A 20538-nucleotide genomic window follows, 5' to 3' on the forward strand; every position below is an offset into this window, starting at 1 on the left:
AAGTGACACATAGTATAAAGTGAAGGAACGTAAACTGTACTTTACCACAAAGATAGGAGTACTAGTAAAAAATACTCCCTGTATTTGGATTTCCCCTAGGAAGCTTCGGTCTTACCTAGTAAGTAAGTAAGCTAAAAGAGACAAATTATAAATCCTAGCCTACGTAATTGGACAATTCTGCCCCTACAATTCAACAAAACATAGACAAGCGAGCAATGGCAACTACCGTAAATTAAACGCGCTTATGAAGGCTCCAGCAGTCATCCCATCCCTCCCGCTCACATCCTTGTTCTTGTCCTCTCTCTCCTCTCGCAAAACCCTAACAGCCAAACCCAAGGGGAACTGGAGGAGGAAAAAGGGGTGGAAGAGAGAGAGTGAGTGGGACAAGAGAGAGAGAGAGTGGGATAAGAGGGAGGGAGAGAGAGAGAGAGAGTTCCGGTTCATGAATTGCTCTTTTCTAAAGAACAGTTGTCAGAAGAAACTTTTCGGGGATTTCCACGCCGTTATTTACACGGCAGCTTCTCTTAGAGAGAGAGAGAGAGAGAGAGAGAGAGAGAGAGAGAGATCTTTTGCTTCACCTGTAAGTTCTCATTTTCCGCATTTTGAGCTTCTATTATTTGGTCCACTCTCTGTTTTGCAGCTTTGAATTTGAAGCTTTACTTGAGTAACAAACCTTATAAGAATCCTTCCACTCTTGGCTCAAAACTATGTTTTACTCGAATTTTTGTTCAAATCAAGGAGAGTCTTAAATCTTTACTTCGTTAAGGTCAGTCCGAATCTTCCAAATTTGTAATTATGGATTTTTTTATTTTACTGAAGGTTTTTACCCAAAAATATGCTTAGATTTGATTCTGTCCGTGCTTCACACCAATTGAAGATTTAATCAAAGGGCTGGAGGTCGTCGTTGATGTTAGAATGTCTAATGTAAATCAAATTTATATGTTTGGATTGCATTTGTTAATTTGTTTCAAGATATTTTTATTATTTCTCTATTGTAAGTTCTCATTTTTCACATTTGAACTCCGACTGAGAAACCAAGCTTGTCAAGTTGTCTCATTTCTCTCCCCAGGGTGACCTGACTTCGAGTCCCACGGGGAGCAAGTTTGGGGTTCAGGATAGCCTCTACCCTCCCGTTGACCAACACATATTGTCATATTAACATCCCGCTAGCCCCGCTGATGTATACCGTATGACAAAAAAAACTCACGACTATTTGTGCCAATTTTTTGGCTTCGAATTTGAAGTTTTGATTAGGTACTATGTGGCCAAAATGTTGAATTGAGCTTATTTTTTGTTCTTCCAGGTGTTGGGTAGGTACATTCTTATTTGCATTCAGTGATGGAAGATCAAGAAGTTATGGTGGAGGTGAGAGATTTTGGTCGTCGTATTGGTTCAAGTATCGAAAAAGCCGCCCAACAGGTCAGTAGTGTTAGAGAGAGTGAGAACTTGGGTGTTGACCTTCTTGAGGATTTGGATTCTTATTGGGAAGATATCAATGACCGTTTGATGATATCGAGGATGGTGAGTGACTCTGTCATTAAAGGGATGGTGAAAGCAGTCGAGCAAAGGGCAGAGGAGAAAATTGCAGCGAAAGAATTGGAGGTGGAGAGTTTGAAGGAGAAAATGCATTTATTCCAATTGGGTGCCGATAAAAGTGAGTCATGCCATGAAGCGAGAAGTCAGGAAAATGGTTTTTATTGTAGCTTTTCCGATGCATTTGTGGAGCATGATAAGATGACGGAATCTTTGGGAAGTCTAAGAGATGTAGCAAAGGGGCAGATTAAGAAGCTTAAAATGGAGACTGATAGCATAAGAGGGTGCAGTCCAATGAGGAGGATAAGTTCGGGTTCAGAATTTGTGGGATTGGGTGGAATTCTCCAAGAAAAGGCACCCGAAAGCTTTACGGGTGTCGATAATCTGTTCGAGACTCTGAAAACGACAATGGACAATATCTATGCACAGTTGGATGATATGGTTCATCTAACTAGGGCATCACTTTGTGAATGGAAGCTAGAGCAGGAGCTTCAAAAGGAGGTTGAAGCAGTTGTGATACAGAATTCAATTAGGAGCTTCTGCAAAGAGTATGAAGAGAAGTTATGGGAACAAAATACTCGACTTGAAAGGATTAATGAGGTTTCAAATTTAAGGAAGGAATTAGATGCAATCTTAAATTCAGTGTCCAATCCTGAAAATGGGCAGCTAATTTCTCATGGGTCTCTCGATATGGATCATCTTCACAAAAGGGGTCTGAGCAATCATTTTTCTCCTTCAACTTCTCTATGGGAGGGAAATGGTGTATTTGAGGAGTCTAATAACGGTATGCCTGAGAGTTGGGATGCTGCACAGTTAAAGCACATGTCAAAAGATGAATTGGTGAATTATTTCAACAGTATGATAACAAGGATGAGGAGGAGCCATGAATCTAAGGTGCAACAGATGACCGAAGAATTTTTCAGTCTTAAGGGGGAATATTTGAGAGAAAAAGGCTATTCTTTGGCACATCGGAAGGATAAAGACTTGGAAAATTTGAGGAAGAAAATTCCAGATGTTATCTTGAAATTAGATGACTTCATTATGGAAAATGAAAAACTATCCACGTTGGGCAGCAATGCTGAGACTCTTCGCAATTTAAAGAATAGAATAGATAGCCTCCTTTCCGAAAATCGCAATCTTAGGGACTCACTTGCAGATCAGAGAAAGGAAGTGAAGTGTCTTTCATTGCAAGTTTCTGATGCTGCTGAGAAGATGTGCAAGCATATTTTGGCAGAGGCAAACTTGCCAAAATTAACAGAGGATTTAAAATCTGACCTTGAAGATGCAGCGACAGAGGCTTCAGCCACTGAGAAGGTGTGTAAATGTTTTCTGAGGAAGGTCACACCCAAAAACAACTGTGGCGCTGAAGAGTTAGAAATGCAGCCTTTTCAAGTGCCGAAGATTTGTGAAATTGAAGATTCGGATATTGAGTCTTTGGTCATACAAGGGATTTGTGGAGTTATTTTCAAGGAAACTGTCAAGGATGCCCAGTCAAATATTGATGAGTTGACCAAAAAGTATTCAGATGAATATGAAAAGTACCGAGTTTCCCTTGAATCGAAAGCACTGGAAAGAAAAGAGGAACTAAGCTTGGTGATTGAAGAGAAGGAGAGACTAAAGCAGGAGGTCCGTTTATTACAAGAGTCGCTGGAAGAAAAGGAGAATTTAGTAACCGAAAGAGTTAGGGAATTAGATTTGGTTAAGAGTGAGTTGGAGTTGGCTCTGGAGCAAATTGAAGCAGATAAAGGCACAATTAACAGATTGGATCAAAAGGTTGAACTAATGACAAAGGAAGTAAGGGAAACCAATGAGCATAGAAATATGCTTCTGGCTATTACGGAAGAGAAACAGAATGATTGGTTGCTGCTTCAAGCGAAAGAGAATGAACATAGGAAGCAAATGCAAGCTGTGATTGTTCTCATCGGTGGACTTTCAAGAGGACTTTCTGATTTCGAAGTCCAAGTCTCTGAGGGTATCAGAAACTGTAATATGAGGTAACTACACTGAGTAGTTCTTCCTTTGTTTCGAGTTTTTAGAAAATCAAAATCAATCCATTAGTCCTAACTCCTAAGTATAAATTGTTCGTCATATTCAAAGGCTTGTGCTAACTGCTAAGTGAAAAGGATTGGTGTTCATGTCTTCAAACTTTATTAAATCAACATGTGAAAAAGTTTTAAGTATTGGTTTTGACAATTGGCAATTTATAACTTATTGTCTGGTCTGGTACTGCAAGTTGTTGGAAGGGAATTATTTTTCTCCGTCAACGTTGCATGGGAGTTACTTTTCCTTCCCTTGCCAATTCTCCTTACTTATTTATTTATTTATTTATTTAAGTTGGTTAGTGATGGTTATGGTGCCTGCATTCAAAGAGAAGTCTGTCAACTAATCCTTAATCCAGGGTATGGCATCGAAAACTTATACATGCTTCTAAGCTTTGCAGGTTGGAAGGCACAAATTCTCAATTGAGTTCTCTTGTCCGGAAATCTAATTCACTAAAGAATACAGCATTGCTGTACAAAAAGAGGCTTGAAAGGAGATGTAATGATCTTCAAATGGCTGAAGCTGAGGTAATGATATTCCTTTAATGCTTTTGGGAGGCTCATAGTATGAATCAAGTACTGTATCTTGTGTAATCTTCGAATTTCTGAATTAATTTGAAAGTGAACATTTTCCCATAAATGCGGGCTTGCATTATCATTATATTGTGGACTAATAAAAATCATCAATTTGGCATGTGCTAACTAGTTAGCCTACAAGGTAAAGAGCTTCAATCATGGAAAATAAGACGTTAATAAATGGACCAATGGCTACCAGTGTTCAAAAAGAATGAATCGGCGATTAATTGCCATCGTTGGCGGGACCTATACGATTAGATCCGACTAACGATTAATCGCCGATTACTAATTAATATGCATCGATTAAGCTGACTAATCGCTCGAAGGTGGCCGACTGCCTGATTAGCGCCTATCGACTTTTAGAACATTGATGGCTATAGAGGACAATGCTACAAAACTATTTACCCGAGGAAGACTGAGAAATTACATTTTGTTACCCAGTATCACAGGTAGACAGTTATCTCTAACGTTGTTGGTGTCTTTGAGCATCAGGACTAAAGAAACAAAGATAAAAGATTCTCTCTCTCTCTCCCCCCTCGTTTTTTGTCATGGTCTACATATTTATTGATAAGAGAAAATATCTGTGTTTGAATACATGTGGCTTACTAAGAGGACCAATGCATGATTTTTAGTTTCAGAAGTTGTAGTGTCTTCCTTTTTTTCCCCACTTTATCTGATTTTGATTATCCAAACATGGAGAACTAGCAAATACAGAACACTAAATTGACACTGCAAAAATGCTTATTATCCAATTATTTCCTAAAAATTGAATATTACTCTTATCTATTTTTCCTTTTCTTTTACCATTAGGTTTTGAGATTCTAAGCTTAGTGTCGAGCAAATGGCGCAGACAAGGGAAAGACATCTATAGCATTATAAAATAGCTTATGAAATTTGCGTCAAAGCCGTCGTTCACGATGTTTATATATATATTATTTTCTTACTGGATCTTCTCCTTTAAATATAGGTTGATCTATTGGGAGATGAAGTGGATGCCCTTTTAAGCCTTCTAGAGAAAATATATATTGCTCTTGATCATTACTCTCCGATTTTCCAACATTATCCTGGGGTAAGATGGATTCTCTATAGCATCTTCTTACTTGATTTTGATATTTTCGTCTCTCTCTCTCTCTCTCTTGGCACATTGTGGAGAAAGTGGTGGAAGGTGAAGAAAAATAAGCCTCATTGAAGTCATAGTGCAAGTCTTGATATTTTCTTTCTTCGCAACATCATATGCCTTCAGATCATGCGAATAATTAGTACTGTTTCTGGGGTCCTCCTAGTGGTTCTAGTTTAACAAGTGCGCGGATTCAACATATTATCTCTGTTCATTTTTTGTCTTATTGTTCGCCCTGTTTTGATACTAGGGCATGCTAAATTGATTATTTATTGGTTGTAACAAGCTGTTGCTACTGTACTACATAGCGCCGGTGCTTTTCTTCAAAAATTAGATTGATTTTCTTCTGCGTTCTTGTTTTGAACAAATTGTTAGGGTGAGGATTTCACTAGTAGTGGATTTTTGTTTCGAGTATTATTCCGATTATTGGAGGATGGATTTGAATCATCAAGTGCCAGATGCAATGGGATCCTGCATTATGCTTGGGGGATTATTAGAACTCTGAAAACAAATACCCCCAATTATATCCTGTATCTGTTTCATCGCCAGAAGGAAATAAAATCATGCATCCTCTGCAATCAATGCCTTGTTCATGCAATTTAATACATCCTGAAATCCTATTGACTTGTGGTTTCCAAATAGGAAAATACTGTCTATTTAACATCCTGCTCTCTGGAATTTGCAGGTTATTGAGATCTTGAAGCTTGTCAGAAGAGAATTAAGTAGAGAGTCTACCAAGTCCATTTGATTAGCTTATTGACAACGTCTGATACAATTTGGTTTGAAGGTGTGTATTAGACCATCTCCAGCCCTTGACCCTTTTTTAAACTCTGAAACAAAATCTGAGTAAAACCCTCTAAATCTCACTAGCCCGTAAATCTCACTTGCCCTTGACTCAAATCTATATCTTGAGTTCTACACAAATTTTTAACCAAATTAAGGGAGACTCAAATCCGTACTCATATTTTTGAAGGCCATTTTCTCCCTCTCAAATGTACAACTATGCTATTAATGAAAGCTTTTACTCAAATTTATGCTTAGATTTGAATTTGCCCATTGGAGTGCTTCGTACCAACTGAAGCTTACTCAATCCTTACTCAGGTTTAGGTAAAATATTAGAGTAAGGGATGGAGATGCCCTTAGCAATTAGTCTTCATTTGGTCCCGAGTTCCATCAGGACTAATGCTTACATCTCTAGTCTAACAAGGAAAGATTAAGGGCTTCTGTTAGTACATACATTTACGCTCTGTTTGGATCATGGACTTGTGGATGGGTTTACTCCAGTAAATGACAGGGTAAAATTTGCGTTTTGATGCGCTATCTTCCTAAATTAAATATGATCTTTCCCTCCATAATTCTTGAACCATGATCTGAATACAGCCCAAGTGACAGCTCCAAGACATGTTCATCTTTCGTTACCCAGTAAAGCAGCTTAAAAAACAGATCTTGAAATATTACTAGTACCATAACTACCATTCGTTGATGTTTAACAGGTTCAGGTGTTCCAGTTTTTCTTTTGAATGCCTAAATTGGAGACTCTTTCTGGTCTGTTGGTGAAAGCAACCAAAACCAGAGTAGAGAGTTGGTGATGAGATTGTGCTATGAAAAGAAAACTGAGGAAAGTCCAAACATCTTGGACAATTTTGGCACGTCCTAGGAAAAAAGTTTATTTTTTTGGGTGGTACGAAGTATGAGTGCATTGTATTTTTATTACAACCGAGGGATGCCACTTCCCATTAGACTAGTATATATTAGGAAAGAAATGTAAATTCCATGTATGAATTGGGTTTTAAGATGGGTGTTTGCTTTGAGTTGGCTGTAACTGTTTTTCCTTTTTCTTTTCTTTTTTTTTTTTTTTTTGAGAAGAGCCGGTTTGTGTTTCTACTTTCTACCATGAACAATTAAACTAGAGGGGAGTGCAAATCAAGCTTGAAAATGGAGGTTTGTTTTGCTAGAGTCGTGTTTGGTGTCACATTTTTTGTATCAGATGGGCCTAAAGGCAAATATGTATGTGTGTGTATATATATATATATATAGAGAGAGAGAGAGTTCCCTTCTAATAAGGATCACTTCATTTTAATAAAATGTGGACCTTCCTTTTCCGATCGAATTTCGACGATCCAAGCCACTCAATGTGTTCAGAACATGATTTTAAGGGTACTCGCAAGGAATCAGAAAAAAAAAGACCGGGAAGGGCTTTATCCGACTAGTTTTTGTTTGTTTTTTATTGAACGGTTCAAATAAAAATTACTCAAATCAAGCCTTTTTCGGTCGTTTTTTTTGCCGATTTCTAACGGTTACCCTTAAAATCACGTTCTGAACATATTGAGCGGCTCGGATCATCGAAATTTGATCGGAAAAGGCGAAAAATGGTGAGGTATGCATATAAGGTCCTTACTTGAAGATTTCTCTCTCTCTCTCTCTCTCTCTCTCTCTCTCTATATATATATATATATATATATATATATATATATATATATATATGAATGTATGTATGTATGACTGAGAATGGCTTGATTTGAGCGGTTTTTATTTGAACCGTTCAATAAAATACAAACAAAAACTGCTCGGATCAAGCTCTTGCCGGTTTTTTTTTTTTGCTAATCTCTCGTAGGTACCCTTAAAATCACGTTCTGAACATATTGAGCGACTCGGATCATCGCAAATTGGTTGGGAAAGGGACGTCATTAACTTAATAAGTTAAGAGCACCCTTATTGGAAATTTTGTGTGTGTGTGTGTGTAGTATATAGTAAGTATAGTGTTTAATGGAGTGAAGGTTTTGGAGCACCAGCCATATTCTCCTATTGCAATAACCAGGGAAATGAATTAAACTTGTTTCTTTTTTTTTTCTTTTTCTATGTTTCTTCCTTTTCATTCCACAATTCCAACCTTCAAAACAGGCTAGGTTCTTTTTATTTTTTTCCGCTAAAATTCTTTTGTATCGTGTGGAAGAATTTACTTGATTTGCTAAAGTTCTTTTGTATCATTGAAGAATTTACTTGATTTGTTCAGTTCGCTTGTTTTCTCGGGAATGCTCTACATGCTAGGCATTAGTGTGAATGATAATGATCAAATATTGCAGTTAAAGGTGGCTGCGGCAAGAACGGATTTCCGTCTGCTTCCAGAATTTCACCGGTTCCATAGACCCATAAATTGACTGTCTCCAACTGTTATGTAGTAGGAAACATGGATTTCTAAGACGATTTACGAAAATAAAGAAAGAAAGAAAGAAGGAAGGCAAGAAAAGAACATTTGCAAGGATTATACCAACACAACACTAAAAGAAGAATTTGACAAGTCAATAATCAAATCAAAATTTGACATAGAAGCAAAACAATTCAATCGTTGTCTATGCTCTAATTACGAGCAGAGTGTGTGGAGCTGGAGTGGGTTTTCTAATATCACATCAGCAATTTGTAAATGTATGCACTCAACTCATCAACTGCCATGGGAACATGACCACGCGCAGAGTCAAGACAATGAAGGAGCTTTTTGGCCGATAAGGGATAGATACCAAAGGTTTATGGCATAAATCAATGTACAAGGTATTGTATGTTGAACTTTACAATTGGATGCTCCTAACTAATCCAGGGTCATCTATCACGACAGTTTGCTTGTTTCTTTCATCAAAGAGTTCCAAGCAAGCAATGCAGCCCCAACGGCAGGCTCCACCTGACGAATCAAAAGGGAATTCTTGATTGGTTAATCCATGGCAAAAACTTAACATGAGATGAGGAGAAAAAAACTAGTCACTGAAAAGGGGAAATTGGGAAAGAATGCCAACCTTTGGTCTAATTGGACTAGCCTTGGGATAGGTCTTCTGGATACAGGCAGTAACTTCTTTACCTATATCCCACTTCTTATTAGCTTCAAGCACACCACCAACCATCACAACTGGGAAAGAGCCATTTCCATCTGCAATTAAAGACCAATAAGCATTTAGAAGCTGCTACATCTCATGAAACATGCCCACAGAAGAGGGTGAGGGGGTTTGGCTCCACACTCTCAAGGCAGTAAATACTACCAAAGTGCTTGTTTAGTAGTTATAGATTGTATCACAACATGACCAGCAGTCAAATCAAAGACAACATCCATCTCAGAAGTCCACATTTTTGGAGCTACACTATAAACCCCTATCTGGTTTTTCTCCTTACATTGTTGAAATAAAAATACACCTTAAAGTTCATATAATAAGGTTTTACCTGGTCCACTCAAGCCAAGTCTTTTAACAACTGCTTTCACATCTAGAGCCAATTCTTGGACTGCTTCATCCAAAATCCTATTAGCGATTTGATCTCCAGCTTCCGCACAGGACACCACTAGTGGAACAAGTGCCGCAATGCGGGCCCAAGATGGATCTGCATAGGTCCACCTATATTCCGAGAAGGTAAAAAATGAAACCACATATTGAACAGCAACACAGTAACAGTATACAACAGCAACATATGAAGTTGTCCACTAGGTTTTACTAGTCCTTGTTTAATTCTCTAAAAAAACAAGTGAAACAGTAGTCGACTAAAGCAAGGGGAACCCAACCACTGGTTTTTTTGAAACAAATCCAACCACTAGTTACAGCACTTACACAAGTACCGAAGCCATCACCTACAGCCCTTCAGCTTACAATAAATAACAAGAATATCAGTTTTTCCTGAGTTTTGTCAAATACATATCTGGGCTTTCCTATTTGTCACACCTCGTATCCACTGTTAGACTTATGGTCCACAAGTTAGAAAGGCAGGGATCACATTCCAGGAAAGAGCGGGATCAAGGGAGAACTTCAGATGTTAGTGTAACCCTTTGAATGAGAGGCACTTCACAACCTTAAACGTTGAAAAGTAAATGGGTTGATCATACCAAGTAAGAACTGTGGTACAAAGAGATGGATAGGAACCCACATGTAACCTCCTACCTCTTCTTTCCATAGGGATTTTGTTTGGATTCATGTAAGTAAAACATTTCCACTTAAACTGCTGTCATTTCAATGTCCTTGATAAACAACTTGAACTTGTAGAAGCACAGACAAAACTCAAAATTTAGTTTGGACTAGAAAATGAAAGCAGATCTATAAGAAAGCCTCTCTTGCCAATTCTTCGATGAAAAAGTCTTCTAGAAAAGAGCCTGCTAGCATCTCAAGGCGGTTAGAAAATTAAAGATCAAGTCAAAAGGTTGTAAAATCATTCAAACAGAACCAACTTCAAACAATGTTACCTGAAAGCAACCAAGATGAGTTGGAATCGATCCCTATATCCTAGTGGGTATGATTTGCATGTTAAGATGGGCTTGAATATCACTAATACAACGAAGTAAGACAATTGTAAGAACTCCAAGATCTTTTCTTATTGCCCTTAAAGTAATGAGATCCAAGTTTAACTAGATTGTTTGCGGAAAGATTGCACAGCATGAGCCATAAGTTTCAATAGAGACATACCCAATAAGTTCATCAGGCGAAGAAAGACCAAGTGACTGTAGAATACTATTTGTAAGCATTGTTTGTGGACCACGACCATCATTAGCCCTTATCACTGCTGTTAATGCCTGTGCAGAAATTCCATAGCCACTGTAAGAAACATCTTCGTCAATTCAAATTCCCCCCTTGTAGTATTCACTTTACATACAAAACATACTCTTTGATTGTAATTATGTAAATAGAACTTATAGATAACAAATGGTCCTTTCTTTACAAGAAAGAATGCATAATCGCACAAGTGTAATTACAGTCAGTGTAGTACGTGAGATAATCCACTATTCAGTCACATATAGCACGATTTGGAAAATGTAAAATGGAAAGTCAAAAGCTTCATAATCCTGAAACCTAGGACTGAAAATCAGCTACGGGAATACATGATTATATGGTTCAGATGTTTACATGTTAAGTACCAACGCTTTTCTCTAGGCTTGGACAAGCCATTCAGTAGAAGGACCCCAAAGACAAACCATGTAGAGTCCCTCAAATAATTTTTGTAATGACAGGTTTCATTTAGAGTTCATTTCGTGGTATGAAAAACAAGGACTATTTTCCCTATTTCCCTGGGCCCATAGAATTTTACTCATGTGCCCCATGTTTTCAACTATACCGAACTGATGTCACATTTCCATGTCAGTTCATCAGAGAGAGAGAGAGAGAGAGAGAGAGAGAGAGAGAGAGAGAGAGAGAGAGAGGTTTTTGCTGAAATATAGCATAAGAAAGTGAGGACCAGGGGGAAATGAAATGGCTTGCATATTTTCTGAAAAACAGCCTAAACATGCTGAGAAAGAATGTGGAGGATCAAGCTTTATGATTCATTTGAGAAGCAATGAGCTCATACGAAGTTTTCTTGGCAGGAAATGAAAGTGAACCTGGCCAAAAGTCTAACATCAGAAGTCAAGAATAACAATGGTAATTTTGTCAAAATTGTAAAATGTAAATTTTGATTTTGGTGGATAACGTTATCAGGTGATATTAGTAGCCGGGAAATTTTTTTTTTGGCATAAAAAATAAATCTTCTACGGAACTGCCATAAGACCAACGATGCTTTATGGGACAAAATGTTGGCCTATTAAGAAACAACATGTGAGCAAGATGAGTGTAGCGAAAATGAGAATGTTGATGTGGATGTGTAGTAGGACTAGACGAGACAGGATTAGAAATGAAACAGTTCGTGAGATGATAGATGTAGCACCTATAGAGGAGAAGTTGAGGGAAAATAGGCTAAGGTGGTTTGGGCATGTCTACTGTAGACCAGAAGATGCAGTAGTTAAGAGAACAGATAGGATAGCTCTAGGTAGCAATGCTACGGGAAGGGGTAGACCTAAATTGACATTAGATGCTGTTGTGAGCAAAGCTATGAGTATAATGGGTTTGCGTGAACAAGTGGCTCTTGACAGAGCTCAATAAAGAAAACGGATTCATGTAGCCGACCCCAAGTGATTGGGACGTAAGGCTCGGTTTGGTTATAAAAAATAAATCTACCAGATGGAAGATCATTAAGCATCTGCTAGATCATGGCTCTTGTTCTCCTGAGGGTCTTGAACAGATATTGTGAGACGTAGTTTGACATTCTGTATGTTCTTTCGATTTTCAAGTAGTCCTAGAAAATTCTATCTACATCCTTATTCACCTCCATGCATTGGTGGCATTTGTGGGAACATATCAGTGTTGTTCCACTACTGACGTTAGGAAGCCGCATGACACGTAATCCACTAATTTTAGTATTACCTGTCACCTTTCAATTGTGCTATGCACCTACATCAAAATGCAAAAATAATTATGTTCATCAATGTGCTATCCTCCCCCTGAAGACTATGTTACCTAGAACTTGGATTGTTCCACTCGAGAAACAAGAACAGGAACGTGGTATGCCACATCCCCTATATTGTGGAACCGTAAAGGTTAACTAATATAAAATTCACTGTTAAAATATACCTCTGTGAATGGTGAACGTTCCATTAAATAGAGCATTATATATCAGACAACTTAAAAAAAAAAAAAAACATTGTCAAGAGCATTATGACCAATTTTTTGTCATGTTTCGTCAAAGTTTCAATCTCAAAGCTCTCTCTTTCTAGCAGGGACACAAAGGACTTCAAATGGCAAACACTTCTACTTAGCTGTGTCAGGTTGTTTTGTACCTGTTATTTCTGAAACTATTTTGCTTAAATTATACAACAGCTCTCTTTCATTTCTAATGCTAGAGAAAGCAAAGGTAACACATCTTGTCAGGAAGGCATGCTTCATTTACCTGCCCCAATCACCTAAGGCAGGGCCAGCACCGGCAGCTCGTGCTTCTTGTCCATCTTCAGCGAACCCATAAGCAATGCAACCTGTACCGGCAATTAAAACGCAGCCATGAAGTTTACCATATGTCCCGCTAGCCAAAGCTGCTACGGCATCATTATGGACATATAGCTTTACATGGCTTGGAAATATGTCCCTGAGAAAGTTATTACAGGAAGTCAGAAGCTGTTGGTGCCAAAATATGTTCTTGGAAACAATTTTTCTAGCAGCACTGTAAAATGTCAATCCAGTGCCACATACAACATAGTTAGTTAGGTTTAACCACTAAAAAACACGGCCCATTATTTTATTTTTTTCCTTTTGTCAAATGCGAAATCAGGGCAAGGGAAAACCAAGCATCATAAGGCATGGAGAGGGATAACGTGGAGCACAAGAAAGGGACCCACCCACAAGAAATTATGCACACAAAGTCACAAATGCTTTTCAACTTACTGCACGAATTTCTCTGCCTGCCCATATTGTACACACGTATGTCTCACAGTTATGGGCGTCCCAAGACTCCTAACACCTGTTTCATTTTATTCTGTACTCCTAACACCTTTTTCCTGATTACTTCGTGGTCTGAATTTATGAGTGTTATCAGTTAAAAGTGGGCAAGGATGCTGTCCTGATACAAATTGTAAAATTCTTTTACTAGAATGCATTTGTTTAAAGCAGGAAAATAGACGTATATTCAAATCCTAACTAGTTTTCAGACAACCTAGAACTAGAAGTTCATTGTTGACAAACATATTGAATGCAAATAACTGGGAGTACACTGGGATTTAGTTTTCAACCATAAGATGTAAATGGGTATTCGTTTTCCTAAGGAAATTTAGAAACATTATGCAGCAGACACCTAGATCAACATATCCATAAAGACTTTGAAGATGAAATTGCAAAACAATTCCCAGGTAACTAACCTTAGCCAATTCAATACTCTTTCTTGATCTGTTGGATGGTTAACACCAGATACACCTAAACAAACAGCTCGAACAGCAGATCGCTTGGCACCTGCTTTAACAAGGGTTTCGGCCATAACCTGTTCTAATGTATCCCTTGCAGCTGCTTCTGTAAGTTTGAAGCAAAAAGGAGGTGGAAGTTGACATATAACGTCAAAACACAATATACTTTTCTTATGTTGATATCTCAAGGTAAAATTAAAAGAGAAGAGTGTATCGCATGGTCAAGATCATTGTGAGCATTGAACAACAAAATTTTTCAAGCAATTGAATTTTTTTTATTCTTGGAAGAATAAAGATGGGTACTGAAATTGGACAGATTGGATTTAAAAGGAGTGCAAGAATAAATTTTGATTCGGTTTCCTAAACAGCTCATTACAAGAGAAAATTGCACTAGGTGCAATATGGACAATTGAACCATTAATCCTTCTCAAGCGGTATTCAAAACAAACACAGATATACGGGATTGATCTTGTCCGTTGTCGAATTCCATGCACAAACAAACATGGGATACAGGGGACTATACTCCCAAATAGTCCCCTCACTAATAATCCCTTGACTACAATCCCATCTAATCCAATCCCTCCTATCAAATAGGCCCTTTGTGAAAGCTCAACTCCAAAACCCTACATTTCTAACTTTTGAAGCAAAACGCCCTTCCTCTTGCAGACCAGAATCTTAGACCACTAAAGCCTCCACAGAAAAAGCGAATTTCTTCTTCTTTTTCTTCTCTCTTATAGAGTAAACCTGAACCCAATCACCTTTTATTTTGTAAAAATATTTGGTGACGACCAAGTTCAATACCAGAAAGTTCCCTCCCTCCTTTAACTGTTATTCTAATCATTGTTCGGCTATGAAATCCATTTTTTACCACGGTGACCTTCCTCCACACCACGGGATCAGCAGAGAGGAAGGTATCCCCGTACCACACCAATGTATACAATACATATATGTTCAAAAGGAAAGCATCCAGGTAAATGCTCTTAATATTTTGTGTAGAAAACTATGACTCTTACTATGCTTACTCTCCAACTAAGTTTCTCCTCATGTGTCGTAGTGTCCTTTTAACTCTACCTAGCTTGTGCAAAAACTAAACTTGTAATTCCTTTGGATTAGGTTGTGCAAAAACTAAACTTATAAAAACCCCCACTTTCGAACACACAAATTTTGCTATACACTATTAGATTGTTAACCACCAACTCATCTAAAAGCTTAAGCTGTTAGAGAGAGGGGCAACTTTATTATTTATATTCTCAACACGACCCCTCACGTGTAGCCAGACTCTCTTTCATAAGCAGGCTAAACACGTATAAATTTTAATCATTAGGTAGGCGGTGAGTTTCGAACCCAGGATCTATTGCATGCTCTAATACCATATTAGATTGTTAACCACAAACTCATCCAAAAGCTTAAGCTGTTAGAGAGAGGGGCAACTTTATTATTTATATTCTCAACATACACTAACGTGATTCGATTAGGTATTTAACGGTGTGTAAACAAAATCTTTTGTACAAATAATGTAAAAATTGCAATTTAGAAAATAATAAAAAATAATAGTATCTTAACCGCTTCAATTTAAACACCACAAGAGAGTTGAACCAAGCCTTTATTCTTTTCCCCAAAAAAAATATAGCTCATGACCAGGCCCGGCCTTGGCCCACCAGGCGGTGGCCTAGGGCTGCCGCCCCCCCCACCCAAAAGGCCCAAAATTAGGGCCCCTAAACATTGTAAGTTAGTATACTACCCTAGGAGTCTTTTGGGCCCAAAATTTGTACCCAAAGTTAACTTAAAAGAGTGAGGCCCCATTTTAAAACAAGGCCCAAAATATTTTTTTAGCCCCAATCTGGAAATTCTGCGACAAACAACTCTTGAAAGGAAAAAAAAAAAGAAAAGAAAAAGAAAACACTAGAACCACAAATAGAAAAGCCAAGTCGGCTCAGCCTCTAGTCTCACGGGAGAGAATTGAAATCTGAAATTTGAAAACCCCAGGTCCCCAACGTCGGCTTCTCAAGTTCTCCAATCCTCTCGGCTTTCTGCTGCTCTCACCTTCTCCAATTCTCTAGTCCTCTGGTCTCAGAGTCACAGCAGAGCTGCAGAGAATTGAAATGTGAAATTTGCCCTTGAAGAATGAAGAGCCAGAAGGGGTAAAAACGTGAATCGGCGGCCACTCGGCAAGAAGAAATCTACCAGAGTACAAGGTATGCTTTTTTCGTTTTCCAGTTGAGAACTATTTGTTTAATTTCTCGAAAATAGGCTAAAGCCATGCAGTGAATTGGCATAAAATAGGATAAAATATGTTAGAGTTGTGATTTGTGATAAAATATGTTTATGTTGGATAAAATATGTTGGATTTGTGAATCGGCAGTGGATTTGTGATTTGTGATATGTGGGAGTTGTGATTTGTGTTTATGTGTATTCACTGTTTCGGCTCTCTGCTTTTTTCTTTTGTAATTTGTGATTTTGTGGAGTTGTGCTCTTGTTTTTTATTCCTTTAGAATAAAATATGTTGGAATGTGGTGGTGCATATAGAATAAAATAGGCATATATGAGAGTTCATTGATAACCTAACATTGTACATCTTAGTCTAATAAAAAAAGTATGTTACATGATTAATACCTCTCTTTTTTCCCTTTTACCCCAGCTTATCATGAAGCTTAAAAGATGTTACCTGTCTGGATATGAAAAGAGAAAAAAGAAGCAAAGAGTCGAAAAATTACTCCAATCTCAAACAGGGGCTATTGATAAATTCGTTACGACTGGTAAATCGATTGAACATTCTGTTGAAGACTTGGAAAATAAAGAAGATGAAGGTTTGGTGAATAATGAAAATGAAAATTTGGTGAATGAAGAAGTTGAAAGTTTGGTAAATAACGAAAACTTGGTGAATGAAGAAGGAAATGAGAATTTAGGGAGTGGAGAAGCCAATCAAGATGAGGAGATGAATGTTGAATGTGAACCTTTGAATATTGATGATCCGGGTAATTGGAAAAATATTGATCAAAATTTACGAGATTTATTAGTAGAGAGAGGTCCTGTGAGAAGAGATTGCGACGTCAACTTCCCTAAGGTCGCTAATGCTAGGCATTTCTCCTCCATTCATTACATTCGGCATTTAGCAAATGGAGAAAAACTTGATAGGAAATGGCTAATATACTCGGAGGTTTTGGATAGAGTTTTTTGCTTTTGTTGTAAGCTGTTTAAGCAAGAAAGAAATAAGACTCAATTGGCTACTGAAGGATTTAAAGATTGGAAAAATATTGGTGAGAGACTTAAAGGCCATGAAAGTAGTAACGAGCACATTACCTGCATGAGCAAATGGATTGAGCTGGAGAAAAGATTGGGGAAGAATGAAACAATAGATAAGAGTGCACAAGACCAAGTTAGCAAAGAAAGAGAACATTGGAGATGGGTATTAATCATGATAATTGTTGTGAAATTCCTTGCAAAGAATAATTTGCCTTTTCGTGGAAGCCATGAGAAGATTTATGAAGAGAGCAATGGAGTTTTTTTAAGCACAGTTGAAATGATTGCTGAGTTTGAACCAACAATGCAAGAGCACTTGCGGCGGATAGAAAAGGGTGAGATTCATTACCATTATTTGAGTCACAAAATTCAACATGAATGGATACAATTGTTGGCCGGGGAAGTCAAAACTGCAATTGTGTCAAGAATCAAACAAGTGAGATATTTTTCAGTCATACTTGATTGTACTCCGGATGTAAGCCATCAAGAACAAATGTCTCTTGTTTTGCGATGTGTGGATGTTTCAACGAGTCCAATTATGGTAAAAGAGTTTTTTTTTGGAATTCTTGAAGGTGGATGATACAACAGGAATGGGACTTTTTGGTGAACTTCAAGAAGCGTTAGTTAGCCTTGAACTTGATATTGGTGACTTAAGAGGACAAGGATATGACAATGGTTCTAACATGAAAGGAAAAAACAAAGGCGTTCAAACAAGAGTACTTGAGCTTAATCCTAGAGCATTCTATACGCCATGTGGTTGTCATAATCTCAATCTTGTGCTTTGTGATATAGCCAACTCTTCCTCTAAAGCAAAAACTTTCTTTGGTGTGGTACAACGGATATATGTTTTGTTTTCATCTTCCGTTCAACGATGGGCTATTTGAAAGATAATGTGGAAGGTTTCACCGTTAAGCAATTGTCACAAACACGTTGGGAAAGTTGCATTGAAAGTGTTAAACCACTAAGGTATCATGCTCCACAAATAAGAGATGCTTTAGTTATCTTGGCAAATACTACCACAGAGGCGATGGGAAAGAGTGAAGCTAAGTCCTTAGTTACTCATGAACTTGAGATTTTGAGTTATTGTTTTGCATTGCTGCTTGGTACAATTTGTTGTTTGCTGTTAACTCCGTTAGCAAGCTCCTTCAAAGTGAAGATATGGATATAGATGTTGCTGTAAAGCAATTGAAAGGACTTATTACCTATTTTGAAAGGTATAGAGAAATTGGTTCGTGGAGGCAATGGTTGAAGCTAAAGAAATGGCAAGTGAAATGAAAGTTGAACCTTCATTTGTTAAAAAGCGCATTATTTGTAGAAAGAAACAATTTGACGAGGATGTTAGTGAAGAAGTGACCCAATCGGTTGAAGAATCCTTCAGAGTTAATTACTTCTTGTATATAGTTGACAAAGGTCTTTTGTCACTCAAGAATAGGTTTGAGCAATTTAAAGTATATGAAGCAAACTTTGGCTTTTTGTTTAACTTGAAAAAGACCAACGATGAATCTTTGAAGACTTGCTGTGAGAACCTTGAAAGGTTTTTAAAACATGGTGGGGTTTCAGATATTGATGGAAGAGAGTTATCCTTGGAGTTGAAAGTCTTGAAAGATGGATTGCCAAAGGAAGTCAACAAACCAATTGAAGTGCTCAATCATTTGAAGACTATGGACAATTGTTTTCCAAATTCATGGATTGCTTATAGAATACTTTTGACTATTCTGGTTACAGTTGCATCGGGGGAAAGATCGGGGGAAAGAAGTTTTTCAAAGTTGAAATTGATCAAGAATTATCTTTGATCAACCATGTCACAAGAAAGGTTGAATGGGTTAGCCATGCTATCCATTGAAAATGATTTCGCTGCAAAAACTAGACTATGGAAGCTTAATTGATTTATTTGCCTCTAAAAATGCAAGAAGAGCAATGTTCAAGTAATACTTATTAGTTATTGTACTGTAATTTTTGTGACCTGGCTAAGTATTTGGAAGTCTTATATTTGGGACAATTTGTATATTTTGAAAATATTTCATTTGTAGATGTGAAGGGCCCCAAATTGGTTGGTCGCCTAGGGCCCCGGAAAACTCAGGGCCAGGCCTGCTCACGACAAAGACTTAAAATACATGACTTTACACTTAGTTTTTCTTCACCATATTTATCCGCACATGTAATCCTACATAAGTAGATTCCCATCAAATGGTGCCACTGATTTTAATCTCGTTTGGGATGTACAATAACTGATGCAATCAAATTGGAACAACTGACAATGCTCTCTAAAATGGACTTACAGAATCTACCATAAAGAATAGTTTATAGAAATACAAATGCACAAACAATGAGACATAGGTGTGAATTGGGGAATACCTCCGACGCTGTTGTGGTTGGAGCAACCGGCAACGGCTCGAGCGAGGATCGGAAGAGGGTCGGGGAGGTTAGAGGAGGAGAAGGGGAGGACCCGCATGCAGATACAGATGGTGGAGGTGGTGCCGCCGTCCAAACCTAAAATTACGCCCCCGTCGGAGTGGGCATCCTCCACTCCACCAGTAGTACTGTTTACGTTGTTCTCGAATTCCCAGATCTCACCGTTTTTGTGCTTCATCGTCGTGTTATTAAACCCGCAACCCGCCCCACCCCCGACACCTTCTCTAGATCGATCGACAGAGGGTGGAAAGGGGTTGTAGAGTCTGGAGGTGGAAATGAGAGATTTCCGGTGTGTTCCGGTTTGGTGGGAAAGCGGGACTGAGAAACCAAAAACGGACGATCCAAGAAATGGGGGCTAGAGTTGAATTTCACAGGGGGAAAAGTAGAATCCTGACTACTTGTTTGTTGAGACGTGAGAATAAATTATATACACGGTGTAATTATTTATTTTCTTTAAATTAATTGTATTGTTTACGTTTTAAAGGAAAATAATTTAAGGGGTGACTATTCGCAATCCCGTATTTTCTCTATTAACGTTAAAAATTTTCAATTAGTTACAACGTGACCCCAATATAAAATGATCTACTTACCCTTATACCTATACATGAAATGACCTACATACCCCTTTGACCAAAACCCCTAAATTATCATTTTCCCCCTTCCCCCTCAAAAATCATCATTCACAAAACAAAAACACACACCAGACTTCCCCGACCTCCTGTTCTTCTTCTCTTCTCCTCCGTTCTTCATCTTCTCTTCTCCTTTCTCTCTAAATCATCATTCTCTTTTCTCCTCTCTCTCAAATTTTTCAATGGAGGAGCAAGGGCCAAATATTGTATCAATGGAAGATTATCAATGAAAGGTTCAAATCCTTCCATTGATCCATTTTTTGACCCACTTAT

General features: G+C 38.0%; 3 protein-coding genes across 6 annotated transcripts; 2 read left to right on the plus strand and 1 right to left on the minus strand.

The window, feature by feature from the left end:
- The first annotated feature begins 229 nt into the window (after window positions 1-229).
- Window positions 230-7087, plus strand: LOC131312944 (WPP domain-associated protein). 3 transcript variants are annotated; one of them, XM_058340977.1, is made up of 6 exons: window positions 230-580; window positions 1304-3527; window positions 3974-4100; window positions 5116-5217; window positions 5951-6052; window positions 6759-7087. In XM_058340977.1, exons 2-5 carry the CDS (start codon window positions 1339-1341, stop codon window positions 6011-6013), a joined length of 2481 nt encoding a protein of 826 aa, XP_058196960.1. In that variant the 5' UTR covers window positions 230-580; window positions 1304-1338; the 3' UTR covers window positions 6014-6052; window positions 6759-7087. The 3 variants fall into 3 exon arrangements, with proteins under 3 accessions (XP_058196960.1, XP_058196962.1, XP_058196961.1); XM_058340979.1 differs by having other exon boundaries at window positions 5951-6029; XM_058340978.1 differs by lacking the exon at window positions 230-580 and adding an exon at window positions 594-766.
- A 1457-nt stretch (window positions 7088-8544) lies between these two features.
- Window positions 8545-20027, minus strand: LOC131312945 (uncharacterized). Its single transcript, XM_058340981.1, has 7 exons — window positions 19580-20027; window positions 13943-14090; window positions 12985-13176; window positions 10695-10823; window positions 9469-9638; window positions 9051-9181; window positions 8545-8938 (listed from the first exon to the last, which is right to left on the minus strand). The coding sequence occupies exons 1-7, from the start codon at window positions 19812-19814 to the stop codon at window positions 8867-8869; spliced, it is 1077 nt and encodes a 358-aa protein (XP_058196964.1). The 5' UTR covers window positions 19815-20027; the 3' UTR covers window positions 8545-8866.
- On the plus strand, window positions 15681-18960 carry LOC131312946 (uncharacterized). Of its 2 annotated transcripts, XM_058340983.1 has the most exons (3): window positions 15681-16179; window positions 16623-17048; window positions 17430-18960. In XM_058340983.1, the coding sequence occupies exons 2-3, from the start codon at window positions 16629-16631 to the stop codon at window positions 17802-17804; spliced, it is 795 nt and encodes a 264-aa protein (XP_058196966.1). In that variant the 5' UTR covers window positions 15681-16179; window positions 16623-16628; the 3' UTR covers window positions 17805-18960. The 2 variants fall into 2 exon arrangements, with proteins under 2 accessions (XP_058196966.1, XP_058196965.1); XM_058340982.1 differs by having other exon boundaries at window positions 15681-17048.
- Window positions 20028-20538: the final 511 nt, after the last annotated feature.

The sequence above is a fragment of the Rhododendron vialii genome, chromosome 13a, assembly GCF_030253575.1.
Source record: "Rhododendron vialii isolate Sample 1 chromosome 13a, ASM3025357v1".
In the NCBI taxonomy this organism is placed as follows: domain Eukaryota; kingdom Viridiplantae; phylum Streptophyta; class Magnoliopsida; order Ericales; family Ericaceae; genus Rhododendron; species Rhododendron vialii.

Excerpts from the sequence above, each read along its gene's own strand:
- LOC131312944 (XM_058340977.1), top strand. The coding sequence starts at position 1,339 with ATGGAAGATCAAGAAGTTATGGTGGAGGTGAGAGATTTTGGTCGTCGT. Across the intron at positions 3,528-3,973 it reads ATCAGAAACTGTAATATGAG|GTTGGAAGGCACAAATTCTC; the intron begins GTAACTACACTG and ends TAAGCTTTGCAG. Across the intron at positions 4,101-5,115 it reads TTCAAATGGCTGAAGCTGAG|GTTGATCTATTGGGAGATGA; the intron begins GTAATGATATTC and ends CTTTAAATATAG.
- LOC131312946 (XM_058340982.1), top strand. The coding sequence starts at position 16,587 with ATGATTAATACCTCTCTTTTTTCCCTTTTACCCCAGCTTATCATGAAG. Across the intron at positions 17,049-17,429 it reads GCGACGTCAACTTCCCTAAG|AATAATTTGCCTTTTCGTGG; the intron begins GTCGCTAATGCT and ends TTCCTTGCAAAG.
- LOC131312945 (XM_058340981.1), bottom strand. The coding sequence starts at position 19,814 with ATGAAGCACAAAAACGGTGAGATCTGGGAATTCGAGAACAACGTAAAC. Across the intron at positions 10,824-12,984 it reads GCCTTAGGTGATTGGGGCAG|TGGCTATGGAATTTCTGCAC; the intron begins GTAAATGAAGCA and ends TGTTTCTTACAG. Across the intron at positions 9,639-10,694 it reads TCGCCTGATGAACTTATTGG|GTGGACCTATGCAGATCCAT; the intron begins GTATGTCTCTAT and ends CTCGGAATATAG.